The sequence below is a fragment of the Sorex araneus genome, chromosome 10 (genome assembly GCF_027595985.1).
Source record: "Sorex araneus isolate mSorAra2 chromosome 10, mSorAra2.pri, whole genome shotgun sequence".
In the NCBI taxonomy this organism is placed as follows: domain Eukaryota; kingdom Metazoa; phylum Chordata; class Mammalia; order Eulipotyphla; family Soricidae; genus Sorex; species Sorex araneus.
In genome coordinates, this window is record NC_073311.1 from 31,439,310 (window position 1) to 31,459,724 (window position 20,415).

A 20,415-nucleotide genomic window follows, 5' to 3' on the forward strand; every position below is an offset into this window, starting at 1 on the left:
AGGAGGAGAACAACAAATGTCCAAAGGCAATTAAAAGAAAGAGCCTGAGAATTGATCTTCAGTAAGATTCTTGCCAGTAGGATGGGTTAAATCAATGGTGGAGGAGGAAAAGCTCCTGTCACAGAGGTAGGTGGGGGGGAGGGGGTGTGAGGGAAGTGAACAATGGTGAAAGGATTGGTGCTGAAATATTGTATGCCTCAAACATAATCATGAATAACTTTGCAAAGTTGTAATTCACAGTGATTCAGTAAAAATTAAAAAATTCAGTCTTTAATCAAGAGGCTTTAAGAATACGTGATTAAAACAAATAAAATGACAGACTAAAAAAATGACACACATCATTAGCCCTATGTTTTAGTTTTATCATTATATACACAAACATGGACTCCTATGTTTCTTAATTTTTTTCTGAAGTCAGGTTCCTCATTTTAAAAATATAACTCTAGATCTCTAGATTCAAAGACTTCTGATGTGAGATCCTAACCCACAAAAAAAGAAAAAAGGCCTTCAAGGATTACTAGGGTAAAAGCTAATGTACACGCAACATTCTTACATCTTTGGCTTTTAGAGAAGCTACGTTTTCTAGAAGTGGCACATATAGTTGTGGAGGAGAAAACTCAAAATTTTATATAAAAAATCCTTACCTGATAGAAGTAAGGGATCTTTATCTAGAGACTTCTTAACATGATCAGATTCACCAGTCAATGAACTTTCATCAATTTTAAGATCGTTGCCTTGAATAAGTATGCCATCCGCTGGAAGGAGGTCACCTAAAACAGAAAGCGATGGAAGGCTGAAATGTCAACAAAATCAAAGTGCTAGCCTAGCTAGAGTGAAAACGTACTATTCTTCATTACTGACCATATTTCACTTGAGCAATATCTCCAACCGTAATGTCAGCCACAGGTATCTGAATGACTTGGCCACCCCTGATGACTGTGAACTTCTGTTCTTGTTCAATCCGACTCTGCAAACCTCTAAACTGTTTTTCCTTACTCCAGTCGTTGAAAGCTGTTACTAACACCACGCACACCACTGACAGGAGGATTGCAGCTCCTTCAATCCAACCAGTTTCACCTTCTCCTTCTTCCTCTCCCACAGAAACTTCTCCACAAACTATTGGAAGAGAAAAAATACTTTGAAGATTCTAAAATGACTGCAATAGACAGGCGATAATTACGATAACTGTACACCGTGGAATTTTACTTACAGCTTTGTATATCTTCTTAAACGCCAAAAAAAAAAAAAAATTCAGCTTACTGTATCAATTTCACATTACCTGACTGTCCTGTCTCTGGATATATGCAATCCCAGAATAAAGAGGCCAAAGAGAATACTAGTAAGATTAAGGAGACTGGAAAAGATTAAATCTTAACCATATGGGTAAGTAACATTTGAGACTCAGTTTTGTTTTTGTTTTTTTTTTGTCAAATTAGGATACCACCATGTACTCTGGAGTGAGAGATCAACTGTAAAGTAGGTACTGAGATATCTTCAGTGGTTAAAAGCACCACCACCACGCTCAAACACTGGTTACTTGAATGATCACATACTGTAGGCAAGATATGCCTGAAAAAATTAAATATGTGCCACCCAGAAATCATACTTACTTATTCTATCAGTTTAACTGAAGCATGATCAATACTTAGCTTTCATAACATGGAGAGTTAAGTGAAGTGCTACTCACTTACCCAACTATTTGAGCACCTCACTATAGGTGCCAGATACCATTTTAGAAGCTCTATGATCAGACATACAGATAAGGAAGGAACATGAAGAATACAAACACAGACTGAAAAACCAGTAATTAATTTTAGATATTGTAAAATACCATGAAGAAAATAAAACATGACGATGTATTTTCAAATGAAGAAAGAGGGTTAATTGTATTTGGGTGAACAGATGCCCTTCTGCGTGTATCTATGACATTTGAGTTAGGTGGCAAACTATAAAAAAGAAATAACGGGTTATATTGGACTAAGGAAAGCACATTTGATTAACAAGTCAGCATACAGGTTCCATACCTCCACCCAAAAAAGTTAAGAAAAAGAGAGACACCCCTCTCGCCCAATTCAAAACTGTAATAAGATGAGCAGAGAATGAACAGTGCTTTCTGGACTTTGGTCTGTAATCTCTTTGTGAGTCTAAAATCAATTCAGTGGCTTATGGTTAAAATGTAGCAACAAGTGAGAGAAAGGATATTCCTGTAGGAGAGGTAAGTACTACTTCTTGAAAGCTTACTTTCAACTTATTTACGTATTTGGATTGGGAACTGGCACTCTCAACAAAGCATCTTTGGTTTTCTTAGAATACTTTATTTTTAAGTTAATACTGTAGCTGTGTTTCCATGTTGGTGGAGGTAAAAATGGTCAACATTGGTTATTTTTATTTTCACATTAAGGAGGGTGTTCTTCTGCAAACCAACGTACAAATTATTTCTCACAGAGACTTGAGTAGAAATCTCTGAGAGCCAAGGGTGTTCTTAAGACAAGCAAGGAGGAGAAGGATTATCTAAAAGGAATCACTGAAAAAATAAATTACACTAGAAATGATTGAAGTATATTCCAGAATTATGAGCACGAAGTAGATAGAGTAGTTCATGTTTTAAGGACAATGAAAAAAAATTAATCTGTGAGATGTGCATGGGACAACTGAGGACTAGAAGTGAGATCAACTGAGATAAAATTGAAGATAATGTAATGCAAAAAACAAAATAAAAGCACGCAAACAAAAATCTCACACACACAAATATCCTGAGGAACGTGAGCAGGATGCAACCATTGGGTATGAAGCAACTTTCCAAAGATAACAAGCAAGATGATCCACTGAGTGTCATCTAAATACTAAAATTTGTATTTTAATTTGATTAATGAAAAAAATCACCACACATCAGTGTTATCACAGTAACTGTCTAAGTAAATTTACAGCAAGCAAACGCTAGGTAAACAACAGATCACGTAAGGAAAGTTTCCCTTCAGCATCCCTTCTACCTAGGAAATGAGAGTCACTTTTGTCTCTCTCAATTTGAGTCACTCTAAATCAAGCACATTTGCCTCAAGAGCAGATAAAAATTAAAATTCCATATCGACCCCCTATACATACTCTCAAAAGGTATATATAAAGGATTTCAGTGTGTTTTGGTCTCATTTGTTAAAAATACAAACATGTAAACATTCTAAGTGTGCAAGGATAACTTATTGATATCAGAAAATGTAATTTACCAGTCATATTTGAACATAAACTTTCAAATAACTGCTGGAGTGAAAATATACTCAATTATTTACTATGTTTTTCCACTTGAATTTATATAATGTAATTTTTCAGCTATGAGATATGAATATAAACTTCTGAAATAAGTCAGATCCAAATGAAATTAAAATAATAAAATACTGTAACATTATTGAATCATTATTATAAAGTGTCATCATTGATAATAAAATTTTAAATAATCTCATCCTATTAATTTTTATTTATATTGTTGAATATAGTTAAAATACACTGACTATAAATATTAAATGCATAAATACAACTCATCTGAGATAAGAGTACTCAGAATTCCTCCTGATAGGGTCAATGGCTGACAAAGTTTAAATAATATAACAGAGATTACAGAAGAAGGAACTAAGATACTTGTAGACTTTTCTACACGTGGCCCAGGTTTTTCCTTCTTTTTGTTGTATCAGAATCAAATCTAGGTTTCACACATATAAGGCAAGCACTCTTTTGCTGAGCTACATCCCCAATCTGAATTTTCAGTTGTAAATCTCATGTGCAATTTATAACTGAAAAGAATTATTTCAAAGAGAATTTGAAATAAATATGGTGCATTTCATTTCATACATAGCTCTAATACCTAATATACAGACAGTGATTTTGAAGTAAACAGCAACAAAATACTTCTAAAATGTAACCCAGATTTTCAGAGGATTTTTGGGTAGGAAACATGCAAACTCCAAATAAAAGGTACAAAAGGTCTGCAACACATCTAATATTACGAGCACTTGGCTTATATGTGGGGTTTGATACTTGTTTTTGATTTGTTTCTGGCCCACAACTGGCAGTGGTCACGGCTTACTCCAGGCTCTGTGCTCATGGGTCATTTCTGAAAGTGCTCTGGGGGCTGGGTTGGAACCATATGAAGGGCCAGGGATCGAACTGGGATGGGTTGCAAGCAACACAAGTGCCTTAGCTCCTGTACCATGTCTCTGATCTAATATTTTGATAAAGATTTAGTAATAACAAGTTTTTTCTAGTTATGAAACTATAAAGTTTTCTGACTGTAAAGAGAATACTCCTTTTAAGCATTAAAACAAAATATATTCTGAAAAAAATACATGGAATACAAATTATGACATGTTTAAAAATGCAATGCTACTAGTATCAGTGTTTCAGGAAAACAGTGCTGCTACATCACACAGAGCATCAAGCTTCCTCCAAGTCTAGATTACCTTCCAGTTGTATCCAGTACCAGGACCTGTTTAGCAATTTGGGGGGAGGGGGCCAGAAGGACAGTACAGTGGGTAAGGCCCATGAAATACATGTGTTCCAGGTTCCCCCGGCAGGAGAAAGCCCTGGACAAAACTGGTGCGATGGAAAAGGGCCCATCAATACAACTTAAAAATGAAGTGATTCGAATTACAAAAACAACTACTGATACATTTTAAGTACCCACTCCATTGAGAATATTTTTAAAGTTCTCTTAAAGCCTTAGAAAATGTTAAAATAAAATCAAGTTTTTAAAAATAATCTGCTAACTCAATTCTAGAATACTTGCTCTCAATGTTCGTCATATGACAGTTTTGTAGACAGAACCTGCAAATGATTAAGTTTTATTATTGCTATATGTGACATAAGGTTCTTTTTCAGATTAACACACATACACACATTTACAAACCCCGTGACTACCCACGCGCGCGCACACACACCATTTTCTTTTGTCTTGTTATCTGGCCACACCTGGCTGTCCTCAGGGGTCACTCCTGGTGGTGCCTGAGATGAAAACAGGGTTGGCTGCATGTAAGGCAAGTGTCTCATCCCTTGTACCAACCATCTCTCCAGTCACAGATGCATTTTTTAAAGTTTACAGAACACTGATCAAAATAGTACTAATCTCTAAGATACAAAACTTTCAATGAGTATTATTTACTTTGAATATTTTCCCCTAATATTTTTACAGTAGTATGCACTATTAATACACACCTTTTGAATCTTAAATGTAACTTGGTTTAATAATAACATGAATAATGCCCAAATCCTTCATTAAATACATTTGTAATGTTTAAATGCCAGTTATTCTATACACTATGGGAATGTGTGAATACTCTGGTTGCCTAAATCTGAGATAATGGTACAAAATGAGTGACAAGAATATTACTGTGCAGCTACTGTGAACCCCTGATTTACAGTGATTGCGGATAAAATGGAGCATTCTTGTGACCAATTTACTCCAAACGCAAAAGTTCCCACTGGGTCTGGGCAGACTGTTGAAACAATGACTTTTAAAAAGTGTTACCAAGGATAGAAGCCAGAGTTTCAACTATATAAAAAAATTTCTTTTCCTTGGCCCCTGAAGGAATTATTTAAAATGATTACCTATCTCTAGCACTTGAAAAGCATAAAAACAAAGCTTTCTTTAACAAAAGTATTTTTCACAATGGGTTCATTCTATAGCTCCTTAAACACAGTGACCAAAACCCAAACTAGTTCTTCTAGTACTTATAGATTGTACTATAATAAATAGTACATTAGAAAATAGTACATTAGAAAAAAATTAGAAAAATTTTCTAAAGAGAAATGAACCTCATACAACCACGGGGGGGGGGGGGGGGGATCATTTGCAGCGACAAGTGAAAACATACCTACCATTCTTTAATGTATCTTTCCATTGGTGAGGATACTTCACATTATAAACATTTTTATAATGGCAAATTGTGTATATAATAACATCAGAACTTTATAAATAATGGATTGGGGGTAAAAGGAAAGACCTTTGCTTTCATAAGTGCTTTCCTAAATATGGTGTCCAAAATTACAAAATGCAGTTACTTCACAACAGTGTGTAATGAACTAAAAAAACCATGACGGCACAGACACATACGGCTTAGCTCCGTGCCTGACACTCTACGTATATACAGGCAATTACTGAACCTATGCCTTGCTGTAAAATGGAGGGGACACTATCTCATAGTGTTACTGTGAAAATTATTTGTAGTAATATGTTTAAAGAATGATTAAAGTATCAGAGGCATAGTGTCTAGTATGTAGAAAACAGTCCATAAATTTGAGATTGCTGGTATTATTTATTACATAAGGGAATAAGCTGAATTTAACATTATACAAAACAGCCCCCTTTTTCCAATTTACTTACGTGCATTATCTCCTTCTGGAGGTTGATAAAAAGAAAGGCCCAATGATATTATGGCTGCAATTTCTAATATGATTAAAGTGACATCTTGTAATGCTTCCCATACTAACTGAAGAAAGGTTTTTGGCTTTTTAGGAGGTATAAAATTCTTTCCAAACACTGCTTGTCTTCTTTCTATATCTGCAGGGTTTCCACTTAAACCTGGTAAGGAAAAAAAAAGATTTTGTTAAATAGCTTTACTACATAAAATCAAAACATTTTACTCAGATCACTTACTACCTCTTAGATGCCAATTAATGACTTCAAATATTGGGGGACTTCAGCTTTATTTTTTAAATTCTATATTGAATATATAGAATTTAAACAAACTGGCTAACGTGCGATGCTTGAAAGAATATTTTAAGTAAATAACTCAAGACTGGATTAAGAATTTTCACTTTTCAGAGTACTCTTTCCTGGCTCACACTATCTTTTATCATCAATTCTGCAGACTGCTAAAGACCACAGTAACAGTTTGATGGCATTTTCCTGGAATGAAACATTTCCCTGACCTTTAACTATGTTCTCCCTCCAAAACTGGGGAATTATATAAAGATACAATTATTTGACGTATTTTCTACACTCTGGACAGCTTTAAAGAATGAAATTTCTGAACAATGAAAAGCTAACCTATAAGCTCTAAAAAATTCTTTAAAAAAATGCCTATTAAAGAGAGATGTTTGCCATAGAGGGGACATTGGTGTTGGGAAATTATACTAGTGGAGGGATGGGTATTGGAACATGGTATGTCTGAAACCCAATCATGAACAGCTTTGTAATGCTCTAGCTCATGGTCATTCAATAAAAAAAAAAAAAAAAAGGAAAAATGTCTACTATACTTGAATTAATGAAAGATTCACAGGTCACAAGACCTAAGAGACAGAACGATTTTTCTTTCAAGCTTTATTTTTAGGACTAATTTCCAATGGTAGAAACAGATGCTGCTGCTACGTGAGGACTAATAAAATGTGGGAGTTTGTCCCCCTAACTAAAAACTCCCAGGATGGGATCTATCCTTGCGTAAGATAGTTTAGTGCACCCAGGAAAGATTAAGAGCAGGAAAGAATAGAATAAATAATAATTGCCAGCTGCAAAGATGCGCCAGGCTAGCACAGACTAAAACTGTTCAGGGTCTTTCAGATCTAGGGGCAGAATGGCAAATACAGAAATGGAAATTATCAAGACTTTATATTTCCGGGTGCCTTCTGGTAAGTATGTAAAATACCGCAGCCTCTGATCTTCATGTACTATTGACTATTAACGGACTTATGTCTTTTAATGTCTAATGTACTTTGTCTCTATCAACAATGGCTTATCTGCTGGGAGCCTAGTATCGGGGAGCGATACCGTATTAAATAAACGGTCTATGAGACCAACGGTAACTGCCCGGGAGACCTTAAGCTCTGACAGTCCATGTGTGTTTGTCTGTCTCCTTTTGTGTTTGTCTCATTCTCTGTGAACAACTCTTGCTGGTCTTGGAGGGTGCCAATCCTATTCTTATCACACCATGGAACTCCTCTGTTGCCAAAAGGAAAGGTACACTGTAGGTTATAGTACCTCCTCCCTTTTGGTGGGAATTTACTGCCTCCAGTTAAGAATGTGGAAATTAAGAGATTAGGAAAGAGCTGGGTGAACATTGGTTTCACCATCTTTTGCCCTCTCAAGTAAGTCCTCGTCTAACAGTAATGATTCTGGAAAATGTAGGTTTATCTCAATTAAGAATGTACACATACACATTTGTTGTGGGGAATATAAACAGGAGTGACAGCCAATAGGTTTCCTTAGCTTAAGACTATAAAACAGACTCTGAAAGCGCTGGACATCAAGTTTTGGCTCTCAGCATCAATGTGGAGGCAGAGATCAAAGAACATTCACTGTTTAACAGTGAGAAATGAAGAGAGAAAGATTCCAGAGAAAATTTTCACCAGCAACTCTAAGTCGCTTCATATTGGTGATTCAGAGAACATTTTAGTTTATTTATTTTTTAACCACACCCATCTGTGCTCAGGGCTTACTCCCGACAGTCTTGGGAGTCATCTGGGGTTGGCCATGCACACGGCAAATGCCCTTCCTGCTGTTCTATCTTTCTGGTGCCACATTTGAGAACTTTTTAAGACAAAAAGTCATCATTTCAAAGATGTTAGAGTTCTCTCAAGATGGAGTCAACAAAAAGTAGGGCAACAATGGGTTGCAGTGATTGCCACTAGGGGTAATACAATATGAGATAAGAAACTTGCTAATTAAAGCTTTGACTTCAGCCTATGGTTCATGTAATCCTCAGCGCTGTGGGGAGGGAGGTAGGAAGGTACTCAGTGGCCCCCTGCAAATTTAACTTTAATCGAACTAACAGAAAATACCTTCTAATTGCACTGAGGCTACTACTGACCCCCTGGAACAGTACAGCACCCCCTGATAAGAAGTAGTTTTGGCCACTATGAGAAACAGCTGTAGTTTATGTGATCATTTCCGAGCACCAGAAGAGGAGGACAAGTTGCAAATGTCAACAGTTAATAGACTATAACAAGTAAATAGACAATTAAAATACCTTGGAAAGCAGACTGTCAACCACAAGGTTTTAAAGCAAGGTAGTGATAACTATTTCGCCTTTTACAAATACCTTTAAATTGTTGTGTGAACAATAAAGGAGAAAAAAAGATCACCTAGGAGGAGGCTATTTCAGTAGAAGTACTGAGATGATGGTAGCTTAAATATTAGTTTTTAATGGATGCAGAACATACCCTGAGGATGCAAAAAAAAGCACAGTAGAAATGACATCTGCACCTGGATGTTAATTGCAGCACTGTTCACAATAGCCAGAATCTGGAAACAACCCAAGTGCCTGAGAACAGACTGGTTAAAGAAATTTTGGTACATCTACACAATGGAATACTATGCAGCTGTTAGAAGAGATGAAATCATAAAATTTGCTTATAAGTGGATGTACATGGAGAGTATCATGCTAAGTGAAATGAGTCAGAAAGAGAGGGACAGACATAGAATGAGACTGCACTCATTCATGGAATATAAAATAACATGAGACTGACATCTAAGCATAGTAGACACAAGGGCCATGACTATTGCTCCATAGTTGGAAGCTTGTCTCATGAGCTGGGGGAGAAGGCAGCTGGAATAGAGAGGGGATCACTAGACAATGATGGTTGAAGGATTAAGATGGGAGATGTGTACTTAAAGTAGATAAAGGACCAAACGCAGTAACCTCTCAGTATCTGTATTGCAAACCATAATGCCCAAAAGTAAAGAGAGTATGGGGGTAACTGTCTGCCATAGAGGAAGGGGTTGGAAAGGGGGGGGATATACTGGAACTTTGGTGGTAGAAAATGTGCACTGGTGGAGGGATGGGTGTTTGATCATTGTATGACTGAAACTCAAACATGAGAGCTTTGTAACCATATCTCACGGTGATTTGATGAAAATAAATAAAAAGTGGATGCAGAATAATTGAATCTGCCAAATATCCTGTAAGGAGATTAAAAAAAAAAAAAGACTGGACATGGTGGGGGGGGAGGAGAATAAAGCACATACTCTTTATACTCTACCTTCCCCCTAAAGATGAGTAGATGGTGGTAAAAACTACCAAGAGGAAGTAGGTTTGGGGATTTGCAGACTTTGGTGAGAGGGGAAGGCAGGAGCTGATGGTTCTGCTAAATAGACTTCAGCATCATGAGGTCCTCATTGCACAAGAGGAGATGCTGAGAGACGTGGCTGATATTCAGTACTCAGTGAGAGGTCTGAGCCAGCCATCAGTATACAGGACGACCAGGCCCAAGGGAGCTCTCAGACAGCTAGGCAGAGTAAGCAGACAAAGAGAGGAGAGCCCAGGTGGGAATCGTGGAACACCAAATATTTGCTGATCAGACAGGGGAAGCTGACACAATCAGAAGCCGTCCAGGGAGAGGGACACAACAATTGGTTAATATGAAGAGAACAGAAGCCTAGAAAAAGGAAAGTTTTAAAAAGATGATGTGGCTGACTGTGTCCAGGAGTAAGATGAAGACAGAAAAAGGGACAATTAGTTTTCCCTAGATGGAGGCCGAAAACTTTGATAAAGAATCATCCAGGAGAGTGATGTGGTCCAAAGTCTGATTACAAAGAATGAGCAGAGAATGAGAATGAGTAAGCAGAAACAATGCCTGCAGATAACTCTCTGAGGGGTGTCATGCAGTGGGAGAAATGAAGGAGTTAAAGGGGATATAAAACCATTCTGTTTTTTAAAAATGAGTGACAGAAACTAGGCAAAGTTTTTCAGCAGTGGAAATGATTGAACAGAGAAGATTCCAAGGACACAGGAGACAAAGGTTAATGCCAGGTAAAGCCACTGAGAAAGGCAAAAGAATACAGTATACGGTGGTTACCTGAGTAGTCGAAGTAAGAGATTTAGTAAGGAGGAGAAAGAAAAGCTTGTGGGGAGGTGATAAAAGCACCTGGGTAAATCAGGCCAGACTATGTGGCCCTCACTTGCAAAACAGAAAAGATGCCAAATCATTCAGAACAGTTCATGAATATAATAATAGAAAGACAGTCTCCTGCCTGGTCCTATTGACCGCTGACTGTAAGGAAATGGCAATGTAGCCAAGGGTGTTCATGGCACTGCGCTCCTTATGATCCAGTTAGCTCCAGAGAGAACATATCTTAAAAACCATCAAAAACAACTTTAGAATGAATTTGTTTTGGAGTTTCCATCCACCATTGTGGAAAGTAGAAAAAGTCTATATTCATTCTATGAATAATGAGAGTACAGTCTTTATAACAACAACAAAAAGGAACAAAAATGCAAGATTTAGCAATAGTTTAATGTTTTATAAAAAAAGGAAAAAGAAAAAGCAATATCTCAATCAGCAGCAGAAATAAAATCATACCACAATTTAGGAAATGAAGAAGGAGGCTGTACTGAAATGTATTTCATGTAAGTCTAATCATGGGTAATATTCATCATATACTCCAGTCTTCCTAAATTCTGTATCCAGAAATTTATGTCTTTGTGTATCTGAGATGGAGGGAGGTGACGATAGGAATCACATTCATTTTTCTAGGTAAGTGACACGTACATAAAACATGCAGACTAAGAAGCAATGTGAAAGTAATGTTTAGGTCCACTGTTCTTAAGAAACACTTCAATGTTCTCAATTTTATAAATAAAAAGAGCCCATCCCCCTTTAAGAATGACCTGCTTACAGATAAACTTAACTCAGTTCCCAAATACCTATCATAGGCCAGATGTTTTAACAGCCACCAAGTAGACAAAAGAAGATCAATCAGATATCAATGTCTTCCTTGGCACTACCCTCCAGGAACTTCAGAGCTGGGTGGGGGAGACTGACAAGTAAAGCCAGTGTGTGGAATTGGTGTGACAGGGGCAGCGAGGATGTTAAGGGAATTCACAGAGGGAAGCAGGACTTAAAATTCGGGGAAGAACAGTGTGGATAAGGGAATTATTACACACCTAACTTGGTATCTTCAGGATGACTAACAGCCAGTCACAGGAAGGGTGTGATAACATGTTCTAGATGCAGAGATCTGTATGAAGGACGGAAACAAAGTGTGCTAGGCTGCGCTGTGTGGCGCAGGAAAGAGATGAGATCAGACAGGTAATAAGCAAGAGCCAGATCCTAGAGTTTTGATTTTTGATTTTTTTTTTTTTTTTTGTAAACCCCAATGAGAAGTCTGATCTCTGAACAGAGCAAAAAATGGCTACAGTCAGGGAAATGGGAAGGCAAAGAAGCCAACACCGTTAAGAGTTTTCCAGCCCAAGTGACCAACAGCATATGAGTAAAGAAATTATGGGGAAAAAACACAATAGTTTACTATTGTTTACTATTCATCTCGATGGATTCTTACACTCCACCCCAAATTTGGATGGAACTGGAAGGCATCAAGTTAAGCAAAGTGAGTCAGAAGGGCAAACTAACGCGTGCTCTCACTTCAATGTAGAGAGTATAAAGGAAGCAAGGAACTGGGCAACGACTGATGGCAACAAACCCTAAGATTCTGCCAGCAGCACCGACTGTCAAGAGGGGAGTCTCCACAGAATGGTGGTAAGGGATGAAGGGACAGCCTGGAGGGCTACTGGCACTCTCCTCATGGGGGTGTGGTGGCACTGTAGCACTGTATATCAAAAATGCTATTGCATATAAAAAATTCTATACGCAGTACTGTAAATTTTTTTTTTTTTTTTTTTTTTTTTGCTTTTTGGGTCACACCCAGCAGTGCACAGGGGTTACTCCTGGCTCTGCACTCAGTTTTTGTTCCTGGCGGTGCTGGGGAACCATATGGGATGCTGGGAATCGAACCCAGGTTGGCTGCGTGCAAGGCAAACGCCCTACCTGCTGTGCTATTGCCCCAGCCCCATAGTACTATATGTAAATTGTGATATCTCAATTAAAAAAAAAAAAAGAGTTTCTAAGTCTGGATGACTAAGAGAAAGAGCAAAAACGTAAAACCTTATCCAGACTCCACATGTACAAATGACCAGTACACAAGTATGAAAAGTCTTCGAGAGGACTTGGGGGAAATGTTGAGGTGGAGAGGAGTGTATCTGAAAAGTCGGTGTTTTGCCAAGATCTAACGAGAAAGCACAGGAGGCACCTGAGACTGAGATGAAGAAAACACAGAGAATAAAATGCTATGAAATCAGAATTCCTCACGAAGGAATACCCATTGTACTAGAAAACTGAGTTTGAGAAAACTGAAGCTGTGCTAGATTAGGTTTTATCAAGGGCTACTTAAAATTTAAAAAAAAAAAAACACCTTCTGAGGTTCTGTGATTTTTAATACTGTTACTTCTACTATTCAAACATACATCATTACATGCACACCCACCACCAGTGCTGAGAAGTTTGTCTAGTTTGTCTTGACTTTTAACGTTTCTTGCAAAATCTGCTTCAAGGCTATGAATTCCCTGAGCTTTACTTGTCCATTTTGTATCATTTATTTATTTATATATTTTTTATTAGTGAATCACCGTGAGGGTCCAGTTACAGATTTATACATTTTTGTGCTCATGTTTCCCCCATCATTTTGTATCATTACTTTAAACATGACTGACAATCTGGTTCAATAGCGTATTCCTGGTGCTTATGTCATTGGTCTTTTTATTCATTTTATTAAAGCGCCATGATTTACAAAGTGATTCAGAGTTGAGTTTTAGACCTCCCGTATTTCAGCCCCAATCCCACCAGCGTCCTCTTCCTGACACCAGGGTTCTCGGGTTCCCTTCCGCCCCCTCCGCCCAGCCTGCCTACCACTTCAACAGGCACATTTTTAAGTTCGGTTCCTGGAGTTCAGCTCTCAGTGCTGCGGACTCTGGTTTGGATAGTTAGCCATACTACTCCTCAACACCACTGAGACACTGGGACCCCCTCGGCCTCTGCACCCTACTTCCTCAATTTCTCTCTTTCTCTGCCCTTCTCTTCCCTGGAGTCTGGGGCCAAGGGCCATCTAGGCATCCACCCTTACAAATACTGCATTCCTTTAACCCATTATTCTATACATACCACATATATGTATTTGGCCTTTAATTTTTTTTAACTACTTTCCACCATTCTGTCTGATAGAATCTCATATTTGATAACTCTTTTGTGAGTCCTCTGTATGTAAGTCTGTTCTTTCATCTTGCCGTTTTTCAATATTCTGCCTCTGGCTTTTCATCATTCTGATTAAAATGCGTCTTAGAGGTTTTCAATTTGGGTCTATTTTCATTGGGACCTTTTGGTATCCTGGATCAGAGAACACTCAATTCCGGGAAATTCTTATCTATGATTTCCCTGACCAGTCTATCTTCATCAAATTTACCTTCCTATTTCTCAGGGACTCTGATTGATTCTTACACTGTCCCTCCTGAGCTTATTCTATGGTTTCCCGGTGTGCTGTCCATTTCTTTTTCAGGCACTTTCCCCCATCTTCTGTTGTTTTCTAGAGCCTTTGGCTTCTTACCTTAAAGCTCACAGATCTTTTCACCAGCTGCTGCTATGCTGCTTTTCAGGACTTACCTGAGTTTATTTCACCCATCATAGTCTTTTTTTTTTTTCTAGCACTTACAATTATTTTTTTCATTTTAACTCTCATATTTTCTTGTGCTTTGCTAACTGCTTGTACCATCATTTCTTTGAACTAATTTTTCAACATGGTGTCTCTAAGAAGCTGTTACCTGAGAGTTCACAATTCTAGGTGGTACTGGGAGAACTTCTGTGCTATTATTTCCACTCACCAGGCGGACTTTTACACGGTTTCCTTATTGTGTCTGTTGTGCTCTGAAGGAAAATCTTTGTAGTTCCCCTTAGTGGGTATCTAAGGGATTAGGCTGGGTGTTGCTCTTTTCCATCGATCCGGACCTCACCCAGTGACAGGAGGTATGAAGTATGTGCAATGTGAGGTGCGGTGAGTAGAGCTTAAGGTCACGTGGTTTAGGGTACAAGAAATGGCAAGCAGAGAATGCACAGGGTATGAGTGTGGGCCAGGAAGGTTGAGTGAGCAGAGATGTGGATGTGAGTGTGCTAAGATTGCAAAGGTCAGGTCAAAATGTTAACTTTAAAAGACATACACGTAAGCTACATATTAGAAAAAAAGTAGTGTTCGAACTAGCTCCCAAAATATTCATAAGCTAAAAAAACTGGTGACACAAGTAGGTCTTAAATGTGTGATTATTATAAGCAGCAATCATTTCTAGGACAAGGTCACGTTGATTTATCACCACAAAACTCTCACTGGTAACTCACTGGGATGCCAGTGGCTGGCACTCCATAGACATGGCAGATCCTTGCTGAGTGGTTGAGCCAACCTGTATAAGCATGCACATCATCGGGGCATCAGAGAACTCTTGCAGGAGTAGCCTACAAGTCAGTAATTCTTTGGTAAGGGGCTGGTTTGTTTTTTTTTAAGAGTGAAGTACGTACTTCCGTGTGTAAACACTAGTTTTATTCTTGTACGATATGAAGACACGGTAAAAGCAAACTATTACTGTCTTACTTCTCAAGTGCTATGAACTGCAATCTGAACATTTGGAAACACCAGTCAGGGACAACTGGCGCTGACTCTATCCTGCTTCCATCCACACATCTCTCTCTCTCTCTTTTTTTTATTTCCTTTGCCTTTTCCCCCCTCTTCTACCTAATTGTAAGCAACATTCAAAAAGCTTACGGTCTCATTTGCTTTCCTGCCTGTTGTAGGTACTAGGAGCCACAAATCTCTCAGAATATGACATCGTACCTGCCTTTTCTTTTTTCTTTTTGGGTCACACCTAGTGACGCTCATGGGTTACTGGCTCTGCACTCAGGAATTACTCCTGTTGGTGCTTGGGGGACAATATGGGACACCTGGGATTGAACCAGGGTTGGTAGCGTGCAAGGCAAATGCTCTACCTGCTGTACTATTGCTCTAGCCGACCTGCCTTTAATTTTTATTAATTTCTTTTATCTTTTGTCTAATGCAATAATATACTAAATAAAAAAGGGTATCAGAGATCTGCATTTGAGGCATGTTAAAGTCCATTCCACTATTTCAACATAAAATAATGACAACAGGGGCTGCAGTGATAGTATAGTGGGTAGGGCCTTTGCCTTGCATGTGGCTGACCCAAGTTCGATTCCCAGCATTCCATATAGTTCCCTGAGTACTGCCAGGGGTAATTCCTGAGTGCAGAGCCAGGAGTAACCCCTGTGCATCACTGGGTGTGACCCAAAACGCTGAAGAAGAAAAAAAAAGACAACATAGGAATATACTGAAATGGGGAGGAAAAAAAAGCAAACCCAACCCAACCCAAACTTAGCACAGATAAAAATGGAACAAGAAATATAGATTAGAAAGAAAAGTAAGCCAATGTAGAAAACAAAGATGACAAGAAACCTATAATCATTATTTGGTGCTGTTAGAATTTTATATGCAGATTAAATAATTTTGGCATAAAACTACATTCTTGAAGTCAGAGAACTATAAGCAGGTGCTTGATCCAAATGATAAAGCTAAAAATATAAAGTCACAACCCTTAACTCCAGTTAACCTTGAAATTTATAGCTCCAAGTCTCTTAAGAGAAGTGATAGTTAATCACAACCACTGAAGCTAACCTTTAATATTACAGCTGAAAAAGACTTCCTCAAGATCAGTAACATGTAATAGTCTTCAGATGTTAAAGGACAGTTTGCTAGTAAATAAGCAGGGTGAATGAGGAGGCATACATACACAACTTCCTGAATCACTGTGTATTTTCAAGAAAGATTGTTCAACAGAACCTTAATCTCCCCATTTTTTCATCATGTCATTCCTGCTACCAAATGTACCATGGGAAAAGGGAATAAACGTTATCCCTTTCTCCCTTAGTTTCTTTAATCCTTTAAGTTATATGAGCTGAACTTTCCAAACAGGTAACACACCTGTTAAAAGTTTTAGAGGTCACAAAGAGCAAGTGCCAGGGGGCAATGCAGTGCTGAGAATTAACTCAGGAGTCCTGCGGAGCAGGTACATTCATTCTTTGAGCTCTCTCCGAATTTTTACAGGTATGTGTATATATAAACTTGTTTTAATCAGTCTTATTGTAATCTCCAAGATACAACACTTTTAAATGCTTCATTATGACACAGGTGCTCCAAATAAGAAAAACTAATTTAATAAAATACATAAAAGACAACCAGAATGTTAAAGTGTGAATTCCTGCTCTGAACTTGTGAGACTTTGGATAAACTGGTTAATGTTTTCTATGTTCCCTGAGTATAAAATATAATGCTAACTATTTAAGTTATTTTTAAATGATAGCAACTAACCTTCCACAAAAGAGTAACATCCAAGTGCTACCAAAGGTCTTAAATTGTTCCTTTGTTGCTCTAGAGGTTTCTTAAATATTTTTCACTCACTATCCCCTTCTACCCAGGGGTCACTCCCGGAGGTGCTGTGGGATCAACATCGGGAGCTGCTGGGGAGTGGGCCAGGGTCGGCCATGTCAAGGGAAGTGCCTTACCCTCAGTGCCATCTCCTCAGATCTGATTTTCCTCTTCCATTTACTATTCTTTCTTAGCGGTATCAGTTACACATTAACAGTTCATTTAGTTGTGTGTGAATCTGACTCCCTCATTAGAAATAAACCAGAAATTTGTTTCACCCAGAGTTGAGAAGTGCCATAGCAGGCACCTGATAAATAAAATATCCAAGCACCTCTAAGAGGCCCATAGTTTTATAGGAACTGGAGCGATGCATTGCATGCGGCCAAACAGGGTTCAACTCTTTTGTCCCTCTCGGAGAGCCTGGAAAACTACTGAGTATCCTGCATGCACAGCAGAGCCTGGCAAGCTGCCTGTGGCATATTTGATATGCCAAAAACAGTAACAAGTTTCACAGTGGAGACGTTACTGGTGCTCACTCGAGCAAATCGATGAACGGGACGACACTGCTACAGTGCTATGTTAATATTATCTAAGATTGGGTTGTAATCTATGGGTTTATGATTATATTATAGCTATAACTACCAGTACTTTTTCTTAAGAGTGTATACAAAATAAAAATGAATTCGAAATAGGTAAACTTATGTTTGACCTAGTCAAAAACCATTTACTTTGAAGAATCATTTTAATTCTCACTGTCCTGTTAGGAGGATATACAATAAGAGCCCTTTTTTTCTACATCACTTTTTTGGCATTCCACTCCCCCAGCTAATTACCTATGGCGGATGATGTCTTATGGTTAGTGAAAACATGTTTGTTAGCTTTCCAAAAGAAGAATTCCTAATCTCAACTAAGCTTTTCCTTTGGAAATAATATTCCTGTAAGGCTACAATTATTTTTATTCATTCAACTTTACACACAAATACTTTGTTTCCCTCACCCCACAATCTTCAAAAGAATGTTCAAAATAAGTCATATTAAGTTTCTACAAATTTTATGTTATTCTTTAATTTTTTTTGCTTTCTGGGTCACAACTAGCATTGCACAGGGGTTACTCCTGGCTCATGCACTCAGGAATCACTCCTGGCGGTGCTCAGGGGGCCATATGGGATGCTGGGAATTGAACCCGGGTCAGCCGCATGCAAGGTAAACGCCCTACCCACTCCACAAATTTTAGTAAATATTAAATTTAACACAACAGAGAAAATGAGGAAGAATTTTCTAATAAAAGAGAAAAACAGTCATATTCTAGTTTAATTGCACAAAGCAGTAATAACACACAAAATTGAGTATTAAGTGAATAATTCTAGAGATTATCCAGATTTTTTGACATGTCATGGGAGTTTAATCATCCCCTCTAAAAACTACTACAGTATTAAATGTTTAAAATTTTTTTTAATGGTTTACAAATTAAACAAGGAGCAATGCCTAAAATAACAACAAAAACAAACTACAGTGTAAACAAATGAGAAAATGTAACTGTTAAAGTAAAAAATACATCACAGAGGGATATTTAGTCAGCATAAACAAGATTTTTTTATTAACTGATAGCAGATGAATAAAAAGACATGGCTGAGGAAAACACAGTTACATGCATATTAAGTTTCTGCATCTCTCTTATGAACAAATTATGTAGTTATGTAGTTAGGATTTTTTGTTTATTTGGGGGCCATATCCTGTGGTGCTCAGGGAACCATGTGATGCCAGGGATCCAATCCAGGGCTTCTGCAAGCAAAACCCGTGCTCTAGGCCTTTGAGCTTTCTTCCCAGGTCCCTAGGGCTTTTCGATGTTAGCATTTTTTGTGATCAATCGGGCAACTGGGAAACACCCAGTAATCAGACTTTAAATGTAGTGGTAACGTATAACTGAATGAATCTTGAAACAAGTGTATCAATGCACAAATCTCTAAAGTGATAAAAATTCACCAATATCTCAAGATAAATTTATTAACCAGATTCTGGTTTTATCAACTATCAACTGAAGTCTATGGTGTGTGTATGATTCCCTGAATGTGTACCAACTTCCTTAAGGTAGCATATTTAAAGAGTAACTATGAAATCTGCGTTTCTAGCGACTATGGATTTGAGGGACATATCCAAAATATCTTCAAGTATTAATAGGTCTTACAAACAAACAAACAAACAAACAAAACATACTCGAAATGATCTGAAAAAGCCCTATTTAGAGTATGTGTGAATGTTAACACTGTTTTCCTTACGATTATGCTACTTCATAGAGCATTTTTTGGTCTGTTTTCAGTTGTAATTTTTTTTCTTTTTAATGCAGTGATTAAACCCAGAAATGCATTCAAATGAGGCATGTCTTCTACCACTGAGATACATCCCTGGCCCCACTTTTAATACTTTACATTGTCTTGGGATATATAAGACTTTACTAGACTATATCCAAGTTGTTCATAACCTGATACTTACAACAATAAACTTAGTTTGTGCCTTAACAACAACAAAAAGATTATGTACTTCAGAAATACCAAAGTATCTATCTACCTCTAAAGACTTAGCAGTTTGCACTGAATTATATATAGGTTTAAAATAAATAGGAATGTATAAAATTTGCTAACTACTTTGAGAAAGTTTGCTAAAACTTAAAATTTTATCATCAAATAGTATGGCATAATAAGTTTACTAAAAATGCTGAAGACAGTAATTTTTCTAGAATTAGCTTTGAAAAATATACCAATGTGCTTTAAGCTTTAATATTAATAATTCCCTATCCTTATTTAAAATAAACTGCAGTCATCAAGCATTCATCTTCATGTACCCTTCCCTCATTCCTCTGCAATTTGGAAATCCCTTCCCTAAAATTTGGAAATTTCCTAAACTTAAATTTATGTTCAACATGATCAATGTAAAAAAGACCATCTTTAAACCATTACAAAGACAGTAATACAATTAAGTTATAATAAATTTCCCTTTCTTGATTCTCAAGAAGAAATTCACTACAAATCAATAATTATGGCACTAACCAGTAAAACTAAACAGAAGTCTAAGGCTGAAAATGATTTCCAATCACCCCCCCCCAAAAAACAAAAACAAAAACAAAAACAAAACCCTCCACATAATTTACTCCAACTGTTTCAGGTTTTTCTGAATGCATCACTAAAATT

The 20,415-nt window shown here is 37.5% G+C and overlaps 1 protein-coding gene across 5 annotated transcripts in view; it reads right to left on the reverse strand.

The window, feature by feature from the left end:
- Nucleotides 1-20,415, reverse strand: part of ATP2B1 (ATPase plasma membrane Ca2+ transporting 1) — a 135,209-nt gene that overhangs the window by 52,373 nt on the left and 62,421 nt on the right. For all 5 annotated transcript variants that reach the window (XM_055118374.1, XM_055118371.1, XM_055118372.1 and 2 more), the window contains 3 exons: nt 6,368-6,565; nt 862-1,116; nt 645-770 (listed from right to left, as the gene is read on the reverse strand). In XM_055118374.1, coding sequence (XP_054974349.1) covers nt 645-770; nt 862-1,116; nt 6,368-6,565 — 579 coding nt within the window. The remainder of the gene's footprint in view (nt 1-644; nt 771-861; nt 1,117-6,367; nt 6,566-20,415) is intronic.